Source organism: Diadema setosum, chromosome 5, assembly GCF_964275005.1.
Source record: "Diadema setosum chromosome 5, eeDiaSeto1, whole genome shotgun sequence".
Lineage (NCBI taxonomy): Eukaryota > Metazoa > Echinodermata > Echinoidea > Diadematoida > Diadematidae > Diadema > Diadema setosum.
This window is the reverse complement of record NC_092689.1, coordinates 1,399,932-1,422,478: the sequence shown is the minus strand read 5'-3', so window position 1 is coordinate 1,422,478 and position 22,547 is coordinate 1,399,932. Positions and strand designations below refer to the sequence as shown.

General features: G+C 37.6%; 1 protein-coding gene across 1 annotated transcript in view; it reads right to left on the bottom strand.

Moving 5' to 3' along the window:
* LOC140228978 (CCR4-NOT transcription complex subunit 6-like) overlaps nt 1-19,296 on the bottom strand; it is a 33,242-nt gene extending 13,946 nt beyond the window's left edge. The window contains exons 1-5 of the mRNA XM_072309236.1: nt 19,190-19,296; nt 11,411-11,590; nt 8,428-8,614; nt 1,349-1,524; nt 807-875 (exon numbers count right to left, since the gene is read on the bottom strand). Of these exons, the coding sequence (XP_072165337.1) occupies nt 807-875; nt 1,349-1,524; nt 8,428-8,614; nt 11,411-11,579 (601 nt within the window). The 5' untranslated portion in view covers nt 11,580-11,590; nt 19,190-19,296. The remainder of the gene's footprint in view (nt 1-806; nt 876-1,348; nt 1,525-8,427; nt 8,615-11,410; nt 11,591-19,189) is intronic.
* Nucleotides 19,297-22,547: the final 3,251 nt, after the last annotated feature.

Below are 22,547 nucleotides of genomic sequence, written 5' to 3'. Positions count from 1 at the left end.
GTATGTTTTTGATTCTGCGGAATCAGGACAGTTACTACTGGAATATATGGCATGCAAAAATATTTGTGCGCTTTTATTTTTGTGCTAACTTCTGGTTGCGTGAAATGCACGAAAATTTCCACACTGCGAAAATTTCCACTTTTACAGTATTGCTATAAAACAGAGAGCTATTAAAGCTTTCAACTATGAATGTAATCTGACGTGGGAGTGAATTGCTACAAAAATGGTATGAAATTCCCTATGCCAAATCAAAGTAAATCAAATTCCAGGCATTGCCATTTTCAGGGCAAAGCAAGCATTGTTCAACACACACACACAACAAAATACACATATATATTCTCCTTCATTCATCACAGATAATAGAGTCCAACTACAGATAATTTTCCTTGTACATGTATCATTTACTTAAGAGTTTTGATGACTTGCTGTTTGAGTTACGGTATTCTGATCCACTCTTATCGCAGTAACGATAGTGAAACCGCTTGTCATTACACAGAAACCTAACAGAAGATGTACTTAATGAGCTGTTGAACCAAAAACACATATTCCTTGTTATCACAAATCATTTTCCTTGAGTGAGAATACTTCCTATTAGGGTTGTTGGATTCTGAAGCAATATTATGGCACATAACAGTGCCAGGAAAACCACTTGCTGTTGTACAAAAATTCCAATGAAGTCACATTTCATGTGATGTTGACCCAACAAATGTTTCCTGTTATGACAGCAATGGCAGAGAAATGTACTCTTTAAGCACTGCCACTCAAACATGCAGCACTATGCTACAGGACCCTAATATAAGGCTTACCTGCTGCCTTATCTCTGCTTGGATGAGATATGTGGATCCATGGTCTTGCTGGAGGCATAATGGCTGGTGCTGCAATTCAATCAGAGAAGCCAGAATTATGTGAAACATCTGATAACAAAAATTAAATAATCTATAAAGTACAAAACACATTATAACACAGACTATATCTAAGCAGAAATTTCAAATACGGTAACTTTAAGTATACACATATTTTCCTGCAATGTTGTTATGTTTTCCCCATGCAACAGAGTTACACATGCAGACCTATACAATTCGGTGTCATAAATTGATAGCAAGATGACAGAAGCATTGTACATTTCATCCTTTCCAAGCACTCTGGGATAAAGGTTGGAATTGTATGTCAATTTAAAACCAAATTATTCTGACAGGGGGACAAAATATCTTCTTTTACTCTAAACATTTCAGAAGTTGCTCGACGTTGAAATATTGAAATAATATGTGTTAATATGTTAAATCACAATTTTGATATAGTATTTGATAGCCATATAATTGAAAATAGGATGAAAGGGAGAGCTGCTTACGATGAATGTGGTCCAACATGTAGGAGAGAAGCTTCTGAATTCCCTTCGGCTCATTGTACAGCCCGAGGATCTCTGACGCAAGTGGGTTCCCATTGAGCCCCAACACCTGGAGGTTGAAGAGCCGACCCAACTCAAAGGGCAACAGCCGAAGCTGGTTGTTATTCAGAAACAATTCCCTGCGGACAATAGAAGAAGCAGCAATGAAGAAAAGAAAAGAGAAAGAGAAAGATAGATTGAAAGAAAAAGGAAATATTTTCAAATAAGTACCCACCCATGTTCAACAGTACACAAAATGCCCTTAAAAGAGCAGACTTAGGACATTGAAAAAAGAGTGGAGAATAAAAATGAATGACATTTCTCAAGCGTGCACACGATCAAATGTAGAAAATTCATACAGAGCTGGCTACATGAGCTTTCTATACCAATGGACATGTATTATGCATTATATGTGACCAGAACAAGATTTAGCGACTGTTTGTAATATGGTCAATCAGTGGCACCTGGATATGTACTGTAAAAAGAGGAATGTTCGTGTGCATTTTAATTTCATAAATTTCGCGCAAGACAAGATTTGCAAAATTAAAATGCATGTGAAAGTTCTTGCCTACACTGCACACATTCAATGTTAGAGGCAACTCAGGAAAATTTCGAGCCGCAAAAAAGGGCGTCAGCTCCAATTTGCGAAAATTTCATGCCACAAAGATATTGTGTTTTACAGTAGTTATGTCAATGCTCCACACCTGTACATTGGCAATTAAGCACCACTTCATAGAGGAAGACTTGCATTTCAACAGCACAAGTACAATTATATGAACAACTCAACGTTACTACATGTACTTACCTGTACATGTCTTATCTGTACATACACTTGTTTTTGTGACCCGCTACAATAAAAGGATCCGAAAGTCGGGGGAGGACAATTTTCTGAAAATGACATTACATTATTCCCTTACTCTTCTACTTTAATTTCATATATAACACAACTCATAAAAGTACTCAGCTGCGGAGATATCGATGATTTTATTAGCGCATGTCAAGTGGTAGAAGAAATCAGAGTTTCGAGAAAAACGCCTTGAAAGTTTTCCTTCCGACGCTAACATGATCAAGGGGAGGCGAGACAGTTTTCACCGCTTGACAATAGGAGGTATGCTCCTAGCGACCTCCGCGATGTTCATTCAAGCTTAGCGCCAGCGGCCTACACACGACCAATCAGTAACCAGGATGACACGCACTGACCAATGAGATCACTCCCCCATTGCTAGGGGCGGAGTCCAGCTGCGGCGCTAAATCCAAATCTTCGGACACGTTTCTGTTCCGCTGAAAGTCGGAAAATCATGGCCCAGAAAAATGCTGTTTTCTTGCCTTTCCTCTGATCATTTAGCTTTGAAATTTTGGCAGATGATAGAAGATACATTAGACTACAAAATTATATCAAAAACAGAAATCTGAATGTTTTGACAGATTTTTATGATCTGACTTCAAACTTTCAAAATTTTCTCGGCTCACCTGTCAGCGACTTTAGGATGCTTTTGTTGTAGCGGGTCACATTTACCTACATACAGTGTACATTGCATACCTATGATACATTTGGAAAAAGACTGGCAAAGCTGTTATATCCCATACATGTACAATGTACATCTACAGTTTGTATAGGAGTGAGACTGCACAGAGCCACTGAAGTTTGATTTGAGGTTTGACTGAAAACAAGAAAATTGTCACTTTATATCACAACTACCATTCAGATGAATTCAAACTTGAAAAGGATTGTATATAATGCATATTACCAGAAAATGATCAGGATGAAAGAAATTTATGATCTCGTTTTTACAACAAGCAAATAAAACATCTACATGTACATGCAATCTTCCTACACATGTTTGAATTTGTATGTCTCACATGTACTGCTTAATGGCATCATTAAAAGTACAAGAATACTATCAAAACATGAGAATGCATGAGAATAATACATGTATGTTACATGTAAATTACATCAATAGATGACTTGTACAACGAAAAAAAAATGAGTAAGTGCATCCTTTTTCTTTTCTGCATCATTTTGCTTTTTTTTTCATTTTTAGAATCATGACTTTTCATTCAGCAGACTAATCATCAAATGTCACTTTTGTTCTTATTTGCTTGAAGTTTTCCAAATGCTTTACTTCACCATCAATGCGCAAATATCTTTAAGGTATCAGCATTTATTTACAGCTCATAGTAAATGGATCTCACAAAGTGACAATTGGTGTTTAAAGCTGAAAATATTCATCTCTAAACAGTTATCACAAAGTTTATTGCTGATCCTATTCTCGAATTTCCAAACTACATTGTACAAATAACATCAAATCATCAACAGACAGCTGCATGATGCCTTGAAAATATGAAGAAAGCACTTGAAAAGTCAAGATTGATTTTCGGTTCTACATGCTATATTGACAGTTATATGACTGTAATATGAAATAAAGAAAAAAAAAATAAAAAGATGGTACCACTCTCCAAACTCAGCTGACATTCAGTGGAAATTAAGAGAACTTGAATTTACAGGAAAACAGTTCCATGACTTGTTCAAAAGGAAGCCTGAGTCAGCCATAAGTGAACAATTATTCATCTAAGCCCACACCTCCTACATCATTCCTGATGTTTGGCAATGTAAAGTCTTGAAAAGGCCTACAGTACGAAATACATTCAGAAGAACTGACTGCAAACTCATCCAAACCCTCCCCACCCCATCCACTACCAACGGGGAGAGGTTCTATTGCTCAAAACACTCTAAATCTGGAAACACAACATCATTATTTTTCCATTTGGTTTTATTTTCTTGATCCTTTACTGAAATAAAAATAATTGCACTATTCATAAAGATGGGCCTTCTGTGAAAGAAATCCCACAAAGTCTCCTACTGTATCAGTACTACAATGTACATGTATATTATACTGGTACTGATTAAACATCATACCTGACATTCTGAATAAAGGTTACTCTTTATTACATTGAAAAAGTTCTGTAAATAGACAAAGTTCCACTCTAAACATTTGTAGACCAGTTACATACTCTGATATTTGTTTTTTCAACAATGAAATGCTCACATTAAATACTGAATTTCTTAAGATTTCGAGTATGGTGGGAACTAACAAAAATGTGAATCTGCCTGTACAACTATCTTACAGTGTTGCAACAGCCATTGTAATGTACTGGCAGACGTAAACATGGTTGGATGCTTCTATATTTTTCATATGAAGCATTATCCAGGAAACAATGGAACAAGCAAATTTTGTCAAATCAAAATGAAATATGCCCCACAATACAATCAAAACTTCAAAAACTAGAGGCATGCAAAATGACAGCAAAATTGAAACTGAGGTCAAAATAAAATGGTGAATGCAGAAGTCAAAAATAGATCATAGTTTTACAACAGATAGTTGTTGATATTAAAAGGAAACAAAAAGATACCTACAGTAATTGCTGCAAAGATACACACACCACTTTACTTAGACGTAAAGTCTAAGTAAAGTAAAGTTATAGGGCCCCATTTTTTTCTCTCTTCTTTCTTTCTATAAAACAACAACAACACTTCACTTAATGCGTACAACGGTTGTAAGTTGGGCACTACAAGCTTGCAGTCAGTTAGTAGTCATACAAAAGAATTTACTTGCAATAAGAATAAGCAGTGTAAAAATTATGACACAGAATGCAAACAAGATGTCTGACTATGACACCTATTTTTGTACCACTGAAGACAGGGGGAAAAAAAAACACATGTTGACTGCAGGGAACCCCCATATTGCATTATAAGCCACCTGCACACGGGGAGCAAAGTTCATTTTTCAGCATTGTTGAATCCTGTATAATGGCATAACACAATGACTTCCACTCCAGTAGGTGCAAACAAAGGTAATTCTTGCTTCCTTGCCAAGCCTTGCTTTCACATTTCATCTCACATTATACGTGTGTACATTATGTCTTGAAGTTCCCCACCCCACAGATAAACAATTCTCACAACATAATGCAGAGCTTAATACTTGTAAGATACCATCACATGTATTACCAGTACCAATATCTTGTATAAAGGAATATAATGTTGTAGACATAGTGGTATGAAATTATGATTTGTGCAACCACACAAATATAAAAATCCATCAAGGCAAAATGGCTAAAGGGAAAAGAATGGACAAAAAATAACTGGGATAACTGATATCAATGCAATTTAACATACAACTTGCAATGTAAGCATTGTTACAATGTACAGTGTATTTACCACTTTTGATCTACAGTGTAATACTAACAACATAACACAATACTGAGAATAATAAAGAACATGAACATCATGTAAATCTGTACGAAGGACAGAGATCCATGATTCATGCCAGCACAGTGTGTGTCAGTGTCCATCAAGTCTTCCCTGACATTAGCACTGAGCTTGCTGATTGAGACTGTTCCAAACAGTCAACATAAGACCTTAAAATACAATTCTACAACAGTTCTTGATGTAATGGGAGCATAATGATGAGTCCTGAAATTACAGCCTACATCTGTACAGTGTACAGATCAAGCAGTTTAAATCAATGAAATAGTGCCTTTAACCCATGTTCATACCTACATTGTATGCCACAAAGTTACTTAATATCTTTTTATATCACTCGGTGCAATATGAATACAATGTTTCATGCAGGTAATGTTTGCACGTACACTGGTGTATGTACATGTACATGAACATGCAAAACAATACAGCCCCATCCTGAAATATGATCTGATTACAAAACCCCAGGGTATGTAAACAATGATGTTGGCCAGCTGCCAAAGGCAATACCAGCATATTCACACTTTCACAAATTTGCCCCATGATAGTAGCACAAAGGAGGGTAAAGACATACATGTACATATACTTTGAAATATGATATATTCACGGCATGAATTTTCTTGAATTGGAGCCGATGGCCTTTTGGGCAGCATTAAATTTTCACTACTTGCCACTGGCATTCACTGCTTAAAGTGTAGACAAGAATATTTGTGAACTTTTAATTCCACAAATTTTGGCTCTCGCGAAATTCACAAAAAATGCATGTGAACATTCCTTGCTTTACAGTACAATTGTACATCCCGTTGTATACAGCTGTAGTACACCTTACATGCCCCATCAGGGCCAGCAGATTAATTTCTATTGTATCAGATCAGACAGTATGAAGTAAAAGAGGGAAATCAGGCCTACTGCAGATGATGGCTTGTGAATTGCAGTAAACAAGCAGCCTGAGGTGATTGGCTTTTATCAAGAGTTTTAGTAAGGCACAAAAGATGGGGAGAGAGAATGAGAAAGAGGTTGATAATGATATACATGTAATCTAAATTAACAAGGGAAAAAAAAAGAAGAGTGGGAGACTTCTTGATACACATAAGTACATGCATTACAACAACTGTCATGTCTACATATCACATAATGAACTGGACTGAATTGAAAGAATGGGGGAGGACATTTACTAAAGTACAGTATTGTTCATATCATAATCTATTAAAATTACATACAGTGTAATACAATCATATTTATTGTTGAATAATTAAAATGCCTCTGGCAACACTTTGTGGTGGAGGCATTACTAGAGTGACACCCAGAGATATTATGATCAATGCAGTCAACCATGGATAAATTGTTTCGCTTTGTTTTGTTCTGGGTTTTTTTTTTTTTCTTCTTTTCTTAAGTGCAATAGAAAAGTACATTTGTAGGATGGGTAGAGTTCTCTGAGATGGTTGTATGAGAATCATAGTATCAAGAACATGAGGAAAATAGATAAATTCCATTAAGTGCCCTGTTATTTGGTGTGTTTTGTCAAGTAGAATTCCAAACAAGTAAAACTTTCATCCTCACAATAATGGTGAATATTTCCAAATCAAAAATTTGAAAACTTACGACTACATGTATGCAGTCTATGAATTCTACCACGACAGACTGCAAACACTAAGTTATTAGGCTATTACTTGTAAATACCCTACACAGAGAAAGAGAATTGGTTCACTGGATGAATATAATATGAGTTCTGAATGGAATGTTGCATTTTTTTTTCAGTTAACTTCAAAACTCCATCTTTTTGTTACCATATACCTGGTACATTGTATGTGATTCACATGTTTATTTACATTCTGTTGAGGACTGAAAGGGTCATGTTAAAGGACAAGTTCGCCTTCATTAACATAAGGATTGAGAGAATGCAGCAATATTACTAGAACACATTACTGAAAGTTTGAGGAAAATTGGACAATCGATGCAAAAGTTATGAATTTTTTAAGTTTTTGTGCAGTCACCGCTGGATGAGAAGACTACTGCAGTGTATGATGTCACATGCGTACAACAATATAAGGAAAATATAAAGAGAATTTCACAAAATTTCATTTTGTGAAAAAAGTACACATTCCCTAGACTCATTACTGACATATATGGGTAATATTAATCCCATTGCCTTTAGAAAGAGGCAAGTCAAGTGCTCTTTTTAAATATTATGCGAAAAAAGTGAAAATATATTGAACTTTCTTTACATTTTCTTTATACTGTTGTACTCATATGACATCACGAGCCTTAATAGTCTCCTCATCAAGCGGTTCCAACACAAAAATTTTAAAAAATCATAACTTTTGCATCGATTGTCCAATTTTCCTCAAACTTTCAATTTGTTCTAATATTGCTGCATTCTCTCAATCCTTATGTTTATGAAGGTGAACTTGTCCTTTAACTTTGAGATTCCACCTGTTTGACTGTTTACATGTGTTGAATGTATTTGTTTACATGTTACTGAAGCTTGAAAGGGTCCTATTAACTTAAAAATCTAACCTGTTCGTGTACATATGTTTCATTTGTTTGTTAACATTTTGTTGAGGCCTGAAAGGGTGCAGTTAACTTCAAAATTCCACCTGTTTGAATGTATACATGTGTTGCATACACATTGTATTTGTTTGCAGTTTGTTGAAGCCTGAAAGGTCCTTCAAAATTCCACCTGTTTGTGTAAAATGTTTCATGTGTTTACATTCTCTTGAAAACCGCCACAACACAGCACAAAAGGAGCTCTTTCCTTGCACATGAATTGGTAGAATTGCCCTACCTGAGAGATATCAGGTCCCCTAGCTCCACAGGCAGGCTGCGCAGCTTGTTGTAAGACAGGTCAAGCTTGATGAGGTGGGTCAGCTGGCAGATATCCGCAGGCACTCGGGTCAGCTGATTGTCAGTCATGTATAGCTGAGTGAGGTGGTTCAGTTTCCATAGCTGGGGACTGATATTGCGGATAGTACCTACAGAGACAGGATAATGTCAATCATCAATGCTTGTTTTAATCGGCTCACATTTCTCTTTGTATAGCAAACCAGCAAAGTGCTTTAAAGTACATCTGTGTATAGAGTCACTCACAATGGTAAGACTTGCATTGTACTCAATTGTTCAAAGCTACATGTAAACTGTAAATATCAAAACTGAAAGAAAACAAAGATCAAATTAAGCTACTGTATTGAGAATCAAGCACTCTATCGAAGTCAGTGCACTGACTGCTGACCCCTGGCCTTAATAGCTACAATGTGTAAAGCCATTCCCTAGGCTACAAAATCAATGATCATTTTCCTTTACACATTTCACTGAAGACTTAACATTCCTCAAGTTAAAATTAAATACAACTGTATCCAATATAATGGAATACCAATATAATTTCGATTGTAGAACCCCTGCACATGCATTTCTAATGCTTGAAAAAAGAAGAATTACAGTAATCCACCCATTCATTTCTTAAACTACAGAAACTTGATATTCACATGAATATAAATAACAGCTAATCTCTTCTACATCCAGATTTTGCAAAATCATTTTATGTTGTGGGGTTTCCATTCGTTGTTGTTGTTGTTGTGTTCAAGGTTTGTACACTGAGAGGTAACTGGGCAAGAATTTTATGTCCTTAATACATAAATATCAGTACTTTCTGTACAAGTCTACGAGCCAAGCTGTGGCATTTGGTTGCCAAAACAAGTACATTTTAGTGTGTCCTGCCAATGAACTGCGCTGAACCCGTTCATCCCTGTGCAATAAATGATTATCATCAAATGAGTCTATAGACAGTTAATTACATCACAATTCACACGACCTGTTAGAAGTCTTGAGCTTTGATACTGACTTGTGACTGTCAACCTCACAACATACAGTAACCACAACACAAGGTGTCATTTGAGACGATCACATCTAGCATACCGTACATTGTATAATGTTTCAATGCGATTACATCTGGTGTCATTGCTACGCATCAAAGTACATGTACAACTGGACATGTAGCAGGAATCAAAAACACGCATGCAAAGATACTATGACAGAAAACTTACACCATACTGTATGCCACTACATTGCTTGGATAGAAAAACAGATTTAGTAATTATGTATTCCAATGTAGCAAAAAAAAAAAAAAAAAAAAACAAGTTAAATAGTACTGTACATGTGTAGGTCATCAGTGGACTTGCCTTGAAACAAGGCAAAGCCAAGCACTATTAAAAAGCATCAGTCTTTGGTCAATTGTTTAGCAATCATAACACCTCAAGCAAACTCACTGCATGTCAACACATCATTCTCTTCTCTTTTTTTTTACGAGCATCATCAGCATTTCAGCAACATTTAACAATCAGAACAAGAATTGGTTACATGTACTTTACTGGAATGGCACAATCCATCTCAACATCACACCGTCCAGGAACACAGTTTGTCTTGTTATTTCTCCATACCACACCTGCTTTCCCATCCCAGATTTCATAATAAACTGAATCATTGATCTGTAAGAGCTTTTGAACCAACATAACAAAATTCAAAGCTAAGAAGAAGCTCATGCTTATACCATATTATGTACATTGTACTTCACCACAATTGAGAATGTCCTCAAAGGGAATATGTGTACATGTATGTGCACACATAACAAGCATGAAAACATGCACTTCAAAAGAGCCCTTCTTTCACTGGGAGTACAGTACATCGTACATCTGCCTGAAAACCTAAGCGATGTAGGGCAATAACAACATGACTGCCCCCCCCCCCACACACACACACGCACACACTCACACACATACACACAGTTCATTAGGCTGCCTGTCATCTCTGTGTGCAATCCTCTTTTTCATGACAGTTCCCAATTTCATGCTGAACAAGTTCATTCATCACATTTCTTTGACCTTGATTGAGGGGAGGAAATACAGCTGTACCTCCCACTTATTTCCATTTTTCTCATGAAATTATATTCCCACCGTACCTCCCACTTATTTTCCATTTTTCTCATGAAATTATATTCCCACTAGAGTCTTAGGCTTGCAAAAGACATTTTAGCCAATTACCTTTGTGCTTACTCTTGAGCATCTTTTTTATGCCATTTTATATGTACAATATAGTCAAAACCTTCCTTTCCACAAAATTAAATGTATATTACATCAAATACATTTTGATCGTAAGCTGAAACTTGTGATGTTTGACAGTACAAAAATTAGATTTTAAAAAACAGAAGACTTCAAATTTGATTATATAATCTCCCAAGGCCAAGTATCAACAAAATCACCCTAATGGTTGTTTAAATCATTAAAGATGTAGGGGCAGAAAATATTGCCTCCAACATCTATACAGGGCAGAGGCATATTACATTGTATACAAACAGGTACAATTCAATTGTAGATTCTCTGGTCAGTTACATGCAGTATGGCAAAGTGTACAGTGTACATGTACAGTGCTGTACATCTCTCCCTCACGTATGCCTAGTCATGTCAAGGCAATATATAATCTTGAATCTAAAATGGACTGCACATGCAAACAGAATCATTACAACCAGCTTAACATCAATGCGAAATCACGTTTCATGTACATTGTAGGTTGTAAAGCAAACGTGAATCAAATACGATGTACCATTTCAATATATACAATAACACCAGATCATGTTAAAACAGAATGATCAGTAACAAATGAAGAATTAAAAGTGAAGGCACACTAAATTTCAGAAACAGATATCAATTACATGTATAGTTGATAATTTGTCATGCGAAAATATGCTTAGAATTCATGCGTTTTGAGAGAATTCTCACCTGTAAGTTCCAAACCCTCCCAGTGTGATTTCTTTCCCCCCATCACCTCCTCCTGTGACATGATCCGGTGGCCCCTCTGTAAACCATTGTGCTGCCCCTTGTGGCTGGATATGCCGTTATGGTGCCCGTGGTTATCATACTTGTCTTTATCATATTTGTCTTTTGGCATCCTGGTGGCTCCTTGTCAGGACAAAGCATCGAGACAGAATAGAAAATACAGAAAAAAAAAACATTAGGTATTACTAAGGATCCAGTACAAGACCAAACAAACAATCAATCTATCATGTGCATTAAAGGTATTGTTTACCATTGGGAGCAGTGATTAAAAAAAGTTTGAGTTAACACATTTGATGCACGCATACTATATCCAGGGCTCCACACTAACTTTTATTTTTGGTGGCCCAAAGGCAAACATCCGACCTTTTTTGGTGGCCCGATCAGGCCACCAAATTCTTCATTTCTGAAATTCTGGTGGCCCGACGTGCGTTTTTGGTGGCCCTGGGCCACCGGGCCACCGTTAGTGTCAAGCCCTGCTATATCAATGTCAGTTCCATCACAAAACATCCAATCATATAAAAATTTCGCAATAAAGCCGAAAAATAAAAGGAGATATATTTTCCCCAATAAACAATAACGGTACGACGGCTTATTCTAGAAATAATTTTATAATACAGCCTGTAACTATATTGTTCACATTCTGTATATTTATTAATACTTACCATTGATTATACTGATTAGCATTTTTATATTAGTTGTTTCCAACCCTAACTCACACTTTAAACCTATTTTGAAGCACAAAATCTGGGTTTTCGTTTCATCTTCAAATGGTAAATAATGCCTTTAATTCATTGTTTGTTGTGTTTGCATGACACAATCATAAGATCTTTTTCATTAAAAACCCAATTTGGCTAGTCTCTAGCAAATCACAAAAGCACTATTCAAGAGAATATGTGCATCCTAAGTTGATTCTTTCAGAGAGTAACATGAATGACATTTACACAGCTGAATTAATTTTGTACACACGTAGATGATAAACATTTCCTGCAATTTGTACATGGATTGTCATCTACAGTACTTGTATCCTAAAAATATGCCAGGATGAAACTAAATGCATGAATTCTTTGTTGAAATTTTTATCAGTTTTACATGGTAAACAGTTGTTTCAGTTACCATCTGCTTATAATAAAACAAAAACAATTTGTTGGCTCATTGGGCAACATTAAATGAGATATTTGTTACTGCAGGAATGCTATCTTGTATATAAAGCTACATTATTTTGTACATGTAATTCTACACAGGAATAATTGCACAATTTATCTAAATCAAAACAAGCATTACAAAAGTTAAGAAGCATTAAGTACATGAATTATACAAACCCTGCACTTTATAAATCGACATGAGTTCATATTCCAATATCCCTTTTCATGTGTAAATTCATATCAAGTCACGTCTACCATGTATACCAAAATTAAGAAAATCAAGTGTGACTACAGCGGACTTTGGTCTAGAGACACAACTGTGTACACACATGTGCATTCAGCCTCATGTACACGTGGTTGCATAACATGTAATGAAGTCCACTACCTGCATAGTTCTTCAGTGCCAGAGTCTGACTCAAGTACTTTTACACGTGTATATTGATGACTACATTGTAGTATTGAAGGCAGAAGACAGGTTTTTGTCAATTAATCATCAAAGAGCGGTAAACAGAACATTGTCCAACTGCACTGTACAGCGATAAAAAGTGAGTGTGCCCTTTTCTTTTAGCTACGAAAAATGCAAACAATGCCAAAATTTCAAAACTAAAGACATGTGCTTTTATAAAGCAACCAAGTACGATGGACCTCTTAGTACACAATTTCTGAACAATCCCTGTATACTGTCCTAATGTTTCTGTAGACAAAAACAACAAGTGCATGTACATGTATGTGGGACTATCCATTAGTATCATATAATATGTATGTGGGACTTTCAATTTGCAACTTATGTATCAATTCAGGCATCCAAGATACTGCATGAACCCCCAGTTTGGCCTGTTTTAGGTAGTGCATTGGAATTCAAGAGGCAGCATTTGGGGAGTTGTAAATACACAATATTGTAGCTATACAATTTAGGGGCACATGTACATCATACAGGCGCCTCCATCATTTAAATGAAGGACACTTTCATTGTACACTAATAGCCATGCATCAATTAGTGGATAAAATGCACTGTCATGGCTTTTGAGCGCACATACTATAGACATTATAGAAAAAAAATAACATACAATCAATACCCACCTGAGCATATCATCTTATCATATGTGTATGACTCTAACATCTTCTTTGTTTGGTATCAACATAATGTTGTAAGACTTCAAAAGAGAACGACTGTCTCCACTCTTCATGATATAGTTGTCTCAGGCAGTTTGAGAAGTTAAAAGTTGTGTGAGATCAAAATGTGTAACTTGTGTACCAAACAATATTTTGCAGGCTTTGACATCAAGGATGATGGCATACATGTAAGCTCAGTATAACACAATCAATTTCTTCTGAGTTGGCTGCCCTTTCAACATTCACTGGTCTCTATGGCATCATTTACCACCATGTACAGTTTAAGTAGTTTCACCTAGTTTCCTGGGTCCCTGTTTACAGTGCATTCATCTGATGTTTGCACTACTACCAGTATTTGACAGCAATGCAAGCAGACTGAAAGAATTCATCACATACAGAAAACAACTATGAAAGACTGCAGAGAAAGCATGGCCACACCACAAAAAGCAACATCAAAGAGATGCTAAGAAATTTCTAGTGAATCTCAGTAATATCAGACTACCATGCTATCTCACATAACGTGGGTTCCTACAGGTAGTGCAAAAACTCACTGCAGAAAACCTGATCTTGTCTGAATTTCAACTACATGTACACTGTACAGTAGTACTCCCTGCAGGCACATGTCAGCCAGGCTACAGTGATATCACAATCCCAGCTGCAGCAGTCTGTAGAACCCATTGTGAATGCATGTAAAAACATATGAGTTTGTCAGTATTTTTGCTGATCCTCCGGGGGTGTGTTTGTGGACACTCATCCATACATTATGTACAGTACAGGTGGTGGGTAATGTACACATAAAGTAGTTATTGATTAGCTCCCATGTGGAGACTATGGCCGTGTTTATGAGATTTTGCGTCCCGAGAATCACTATTTTGAAACACTGATTTGAAAGACGGTTTCGTCAGAACAGCATTTATAAGATTTTTCCCCCGAACGTGTTGGGGCTCTCTCGGATTGTGCCATTGCGCAGCTCATTCCGTGCAGTTTGTTCCTCAGCAAAAGGTCAAACAGGGCGCCCGCTTTTCGATCACGACATCGAACTGAGCTAAGCTACATGTAGCTGAGCTATTGCAATTGCACTGTACTGTAGGTCCTACTGTGAGCTAGCTGAGCTGAAGACTATAGCCTCATGTGTCGTCGTCCGGCCCCAACATGGTGCGAATTCACGATATGTGTATTTTTATGATGTCCATTCAGCGATTAATGATGCTGGTCGTGATGATGGACGACTGAACTCATACCCATTCTAGCATATACAAGGATGACTAGACAGGTCATCTTCCTCCCTGCCGCTCATGGTGAAGTTTTCACTGCAATGCATATTGCATGTACAGGCAATATCGATGTCACATTGTGGCGCTCCGTTTCTGGCCGATCAAGAAGCACATTCTGCGCAAGGCAATTGTGATGTCATTTAAACAGTGTTTGAGATTGCTGCTACAACTTGTACATTTTAAAGTCTTAAGATTTTCAATACACTGTTTTTAGAGAAACACTGTTTTGAAACACACTATTTTGTGTGTTTTAAAACAGTGTTTAAATTCATGAAATAAATTTACAAAATAAATGTACCAGCTCTCAAGTGAGGTGATCCCATGTGTTGACAAATGAAATTATCTTGGTTCCATGATTACTTACACGTATCTTCACTGGAATCAACATTGTCAGACCATCAGACATAAAGACATCTGTACTCATGGCTTCCTTCACTCTACTACACAGTGCTCAGAGGTCAAAGGCAGGGCCTGTACTGCCTTAGTCCACTCCCAGCTAGAGTGTGCCTCCACAGTATGAAATCCTCACAACACAACAGAAGTCAGAGAGCTAGGAAAGGTACAAAAAGCAGCAGCTCGCCTTGAGTTTGGTGACTATAGGGACACAACATCTTTCTCGTTTCATCAACTGGACAGAACAGCCTCCACACTCGACCTCTGCTTGCCAAGAACTGGAACTCACTACCACCCAACATCCAGAGCACAGTCAACAACAACACATTTAAACTGCAAGCAACTTTATTTTTCTGTCACCAAGACCCCGTTTACAGCCCGGCCTCAATTGCGCGGCCGAGCCTCGCAATTTCGTCCGTTTACACTGCTGGGCTCAGCCGCGCTTTTAATTCAAACCTTTAAATATTTTGTCGTAGTGGCGCTCTGCTTGTAAACAAACGCAATTTGGTATAGCCTGGTTTTCAGACCCTTTGCCAACTGGATTCCGTGGCGACGAAGTGGCCCGTTCGGGCAAAGGCCTTTGCCGAAGGAAAAATCCTTTGCAGGACAAAACCACCTTAAACTATACTAGTTTTCCACGTTGAGGGGGTTAATATCGTGAATAGCAAAATAGTACGGGCAGAGGGTCTGAAAGCCAGACTAAAATTGGCCGCGCATTTGGCCCAGTTTGCGTTTACACCAAGAAGAGGCCGAGCTCGGCCGTGGCTCGGCCGCGGCCGAGACCACCTCCAGAGCGAGGCCAAATGCGAGGCCAATTTTGGCCTCGCATTTGGCCTTTTGCGCGTTTACACTGAAGCGGGGCTGGGCTCGGCCGCGGCCGAGCCGCGGCCGAGCCTCTCACTGTAAACGGGGTCCAAGACTCAAGTTACAAGGACAGAGCAATATTGTGCACTCCCCCTTCCTCCTCGTTTTGTTCCAGATGGAATGTTGAGGAGTATTAATAGAAGAATCTCTAAGAAGAAGAAGGTGCATCACTTCAACAAAATCCATTACCAAACAGCTTTCTTCATTTTTTTTTTTTTCACCCATCACCACTCCAGCAACATACAATATGTACCACAGTAGATGTCCACCAGGATCACAATTTGAAACACACTTTCTCTGTGTAGCAACAGTACATATTACACACAAATTTTCATTCTTTCCAAGAACAGTGAGAATTTGGAACCACATAAACCAAAATGCTGTAAATGGTACAAAAATAAAATCCTTCAAGGAAGCTGATTTCATCAAGCATAAGATACTGATGAAGAGAAGGGCGCACTCAAACCAGGAACAGGAATGCTCATCAGACTGAATCTGGCATGCACAAGACAAGTTTGGGCAAAACTGGCCCCAAACTGTAACCATCCCTCAGCAACATTCTTAGTGAAATGAGTCCAAAGTTTTTTGATACAATATTATTTAAAACTGCCATAGGTCAAGATTGGTGATGGGCAAAGGCTGCATTATTCCAGCTACTGTAAAAGTGGAAATTTTCATGGTGTTGACATTTTCATGCATTTTGTGCAACCAGAAACTAGCGCAAAAATAAAAGCACAAGAATATTTTTGCCTGCCATATGTTCCAGTAGTTGAGGTCTTGATTCCGTGGAATTAAAACACACAAAACTCTTCTTATCCCGCTGAGCGCGAAAAATTAGTCATGCGAAAATATCCACTTTTACAGTATTCGGTATCCAGGACCACATTCAGTTCTTGATTTATACCCCCTTTCATGCTTAGCAAATTTTATGAAACAATGCCACTGACTGCCAGATATATTTTTTGTCACTGCAAATATGGAGAGTCACCTTTCCCATGTGTAGTCCATCTTCTCCCTCTTTACTGTGTTTGTAGAAAAGTGGTGTAGATTCTATGCGTTTTCGACAATCCCAAGCAAAGTACAAGATAGGAAACCAATGCAGTAAGAGGTAAAGCCATTACAAATCTACTAGGATGTTATAAATCTAGTCCAGAGAGGTAACAGATGATATGCATGTAATACGTTCGTCCGTGGTATTGTAACCTATTCATATCACCTGCATGATCAACCCCGTCTTATTTATCTTTTCTGTTCTGTGCTGTGGTTTACTCCTTTGGTTCTTGTCTTTTACATTTTCTTTGGCTCGACTCCTGACCACATTAGTTTATGACGCTTACGGTAAAACATGATATTTTCGTGAATTGGAGCCAACACTCACAGCCTTTTTCGGGGTATGAAATTTTTGCGAGTCACCTCTTAAATATTTTAATGCATATAGACCAGTACTCTCGTCTAGTGTAAACAAGAACTTTCGCATGCGCGTGCATATTAATTTCCAAAACTTGGCTTGCACGAAATTAAAACACATGCAACCATTCGTTTTACATAACAGTAGTGTATCATTAAAATTTCTGCGAATCAACCACAATTCTCAAGGACTGGCTGTCTGGAGGAAGTCAACAAAAAAACTAAAAAGATGGGGTTTAACATTAGCCTAGTAGGGCCTAGAATCTAGATAACAAATCACTCTTGTTGGCCCTTTTGACATGACGTTCACGTCCATGACAATTTGTCTTTAAACTAACTATACACAGCCCAGTTGCTGTACATGGTACGTCGCGACAGGGCTGTACGCGCGCGACAACCAACCACTAGGAGAGCGACGTAATCGTATCACGATAGCTTTGAATTTTGATACTTAACATCATTTTTGTCACCTCAAACTCATCAAGTATACTCTTCAATATTTATTCTACATCTGATGCTATCAGTATTCAAATGTACGCAATGAAACTTACCGAAATTGATCATCATATCCAGCATGTCCACACGGTACACAATCCTTCACGCCAGGCCTAACTATATACACTTGAACACAGCACAGTCGCTGTACATGGTACGTCGACGTACCATGGAATTGCGCCAGAAAGTGTCATTTTATTTGTTCCACGGACTTATCGCAAGTGGTCTCCATGGACCCAGTGTGGCGAACTATTCTTCTGTAATAGAAACATGCATTTAACGTGAGTAAAGTATTCTGTTTAAAGGAAAAAAGTATACATTTTCCTAAGTTTTGTAGTTGTATTGAGGTTCCTCACTTTGAGGCTGCATGCCGCGCTCGTCAGACGCTGTTTTCGCATAGCGTAACAGCGTCTGGTCGGGCTATCTTTAAACAAGCTATTAGTTTACCCAAAACAGGCTGTCTGTATTCATATCATGTCGTTTGTGATTTTCATCCAGAACTGTTTGAATGAAATTTTACAGATAAAAAGCCTGCACCAAATAAAATATTGCCCTTGGCAAGGGCAAGGACATTTACTTAGATCTACATGTAGTTCTAAATTTACTCGGTTCGGCCTTCCGTGCCAAAATTCAACTGCATGCAATTCCCAGATATTCCATAAGGGTCTCTGTATAGCATGTATTGTTCTGTTACATGTGATGTGCTTCTGTTCCAGAACTCTAACGTTACATTACAGAAGACTCGAGTAATCAGTGGTACAGAACAGAACCTGCACACTGCATGCATACAACTGCTTCAGTGCAGTGTAGGTTCTTCATACAACCAATCGCCATCCATAGATCCACTGCATTGGCTTACCAACCATTGAGGAATTTGTTTTGCAATACGCTAACACACGTAGGCATGTCAAACAAAGGGTTCTGAACGAAAAGCGCTCATCAAAACCGCCTGAATTCTAATTTCATTTTCCACGAATAACAAGTCGTATCATGACAATCGACGAAAATAAAATTAAGACGAATTGTCAACTTACCTTCATTGAGTCGGCTTTCACCAATTAAAGAGGAGAAAACGGTTAATAATGCATTTATGTCTTGTGTTTTCGTTCCGCGATCCTACAAAATGGCAGGCAAATTACAGATAATTACGCACGTAAATCTGCATTACGCATGCACTGTACCTATATATTTTGCGTGTGTTGAAGCGCGCGCGCGTTAAAGTTAGTCTCAGACAACTTTGACTCGTCCATATTAAAACAGGTATGAAATTAACATTACATGTACAAGCGTATATTATTATAATTATTTTTGTCGACATTTTCCTGCACTCTATCGGTCGAATACTAGTATACAAGTACAATGTACATAAACTTCTTAAACTTATAGTTTATATTGAGTAGATATCGTATTCTTTTATAATTGATACTATTCAAGTTTCATGCAGATATGACCCCTTGAAAAAATGGATTACTCTTGAATAAACACTGGCATCACTTCGTACGTACGGTAAGTTTTTCAACGCTACAGCTGCTCCAGAGGTTACTTCAAATCATCATACTTGGACGACGCGGGTGATAACATTGTATGTTGTTTTCATTTCTACTAAAGTATATTACATATTTCGTTATATATGGTGTTCTCTTCGTCTGAAAATTACTGCTTAAAGGCTTTATTTACCATTGCAGATGAAACGAAACCTCATCTTTAGTGCTTCAATAATAGTTCTAAAATGTGAGTCAGGGATAGAAACAACCAATGCAAAAACGTGAATGTAAACGACAGTTATAATGAAATTATTTCTGGAACAAACAATCTACAAGTGTGGTTTATTGAGAAAAATAGAGATATCTCCTTATATTTATAGGCGTTTATATGGTAGGATGTTTTGTGATACAATTGACCTACGCATCTGCATTAATGTGACAGTACCTTCAAGCAATAACATTTCCTTCACCACCTAGTGGTAACAGATTTTTATACCAGTGATGCAATAGTTATACGAGTCAGTGAGACTTCTTGCAGTAATTGATTTCACTATTCATTATGTAGCTAATTATCCTAAGGGGGCCTTCGTACTCGGTGTCACCCCCCCCCCCCGTAATATGCGTCACAGTGTTGTACCAGACGACAATTCAGAAATTATCAAATCAAAAGAAAAATATCATATAGCCTTAAGTCACATGGTCAACTAGCGTGATATTCCAAACAATACTATAACAATATCTTATGTGACATGAACGAACAACAGAATAATATAACATCTTTACGTTATTTTTTGTGGAAGAAATTGTAACTTATAAAGAGCACCAATACGTTTAGATATCACAAAACAAATTCCAGGACTATTCATAAAAACAAGAAAAAATATCATAAACTCGTTTAATTTCTCAATCTCTATAGAGTCAACTGAAAAACTGAAAAGACAATTTGGAAGACAACTAGTACACCACAGAGATATACCAATCTGTGGAACCAGTTCTCTCATCTCTCTTGGCATGTTCCGAGGCGCAATTGAAAAAAAAAAAAAAAATCCATGGTTAAAACTCATTATCTGCCACTTTACATCATTGTGGAGTATATGATTATTGATACTATGCTGCCCTACTTTGGCAAAAGGAAGCAAGTGACATACTATCCAAATTTGAGTTATTGATGCTTTCATAATAATCACATAATGAGCTCTTCTTCCAGGCCAAATTTCATGCAGAAACACTCATCCTATATACTAAGAGATATGTTAGATAAGACATCATGGTAGTCCACTGACGTCAGTGTAAATGACATACACATTTTGCTCTTTTACGAGAAATGTCACTTTTGTCACTTGCTTCCTTTTGCCAAAGTAGGGCAGTAACACATGGAGCACGATCATTATTGAATATAACCAGCATGTATGAATGATTGAGAAGGAGCCTGATCAAAGGACTATATCCCAAAGGTAAATCTCTACATTATATAGGCAATGTTTGAGGCAGGTAATTGGGCCTCTTGAACACGTGCAATGCATCAAACCTTTTATTCGTTTTAGTAGACAAATTTCATAATCATAGACAATACTCGCCAGTTCTAAGGTCTCTTAACTGACCACTTAATGACGCCCGGTACACATTTTATTGATATACGTTATGCTATTAAAATAGGTATCTATTTGTCTTCCCTTGATTGTGAGTAAATCATTCGTATTGTATACAAACCGCACCGAAACCTATACGTTTTCAGCAGACGCGCACATTATGGTATAGGCCCAAAAGTCAAAAACTCATTGTGGCGATTGATCGTTGATTTTGCTTTGTTTTGTTTTTCGGTTTTTTTTTTTTTCGTTTTTCTTTCTCTTATGATAGGGCCCCAATTTTGTGATGATCTCCTCCTTGCCAAAGTTCCACAACAGGAGAGTTGAAATCAAAATTGAAAGCGTATATCAATATAAAAACCTCAGGGCCGGCGCTATATACGTTTTTAACAGTGAGGGGCCCGGTTACATCTATGGGAACAAGGATGTCGCTTTGAACATTTTGAGGATGGAGGGGGGATCGGGAGGGCAGACATTTTGGATAACACATTTCTGGACCTCACTTTTCTGGTGCCCTTATGCACGGGTTAATCGAATCGCCTGCAAGCAAAATGACCATTTATATTTTTTTTTCTGGTGCCACTTCCGGGGAAGAAAAAAAAGGGGGGGGGGGGAGAGAGGACAAGTGGTAAGACCCTATATGAAGCCTTTATGCCCCCCCCCCAAAAAAAAAAAAAAAAAAAAAAAAAACGGGGGTGGGCACCCTGGTCCCCCAGTTGCGCTGGCCTTGGCCCTGAATCCCGGTTGCGCTGGCCCTGAATCATTCATGCCTTACTTGCATTTTATTTTCTTTACTATATTGTTAAATTGCCCCTCTAAGGCATATCTGCAGGCCTGAGTTTCATAATTCGTCATAAGAATCAGCTAAGAAGGCCCATAACACGTATTCATGAACAGTACGGAACGTTATAATTTCACTATAAAGATCATTTGATATGATTTATAGCAGGAAGCACAACCAGCTGCACAACGTTGAATTGGCAAACGGGATAGCCCAGCGGAAAAAAAGAAAAAAATTGATTTGACAATTTTGCACTTCCTTCATTGATTATTAATCATTGACGAGCAATTTAAAGTGAATTGGAGAGGGGCAAAAAGAGTTGGTTGACACAGTTTCCACGTATTAAATATCGTGAGTATTAAGGTAACAACTATTAAGAAGCAGATTAACAATCTCAGTGTCATTTTTAAGAACCTTTGGCCCCTTTGATTTGTAGCCTTGTGTTCCGATTATTCGTGTTATTTTTTCTGAGTTGATAATCAAAATGATGAATAGTTTTTGGCAAATCAGGCTGAAGCATGCACCGGATTATCAAACATAA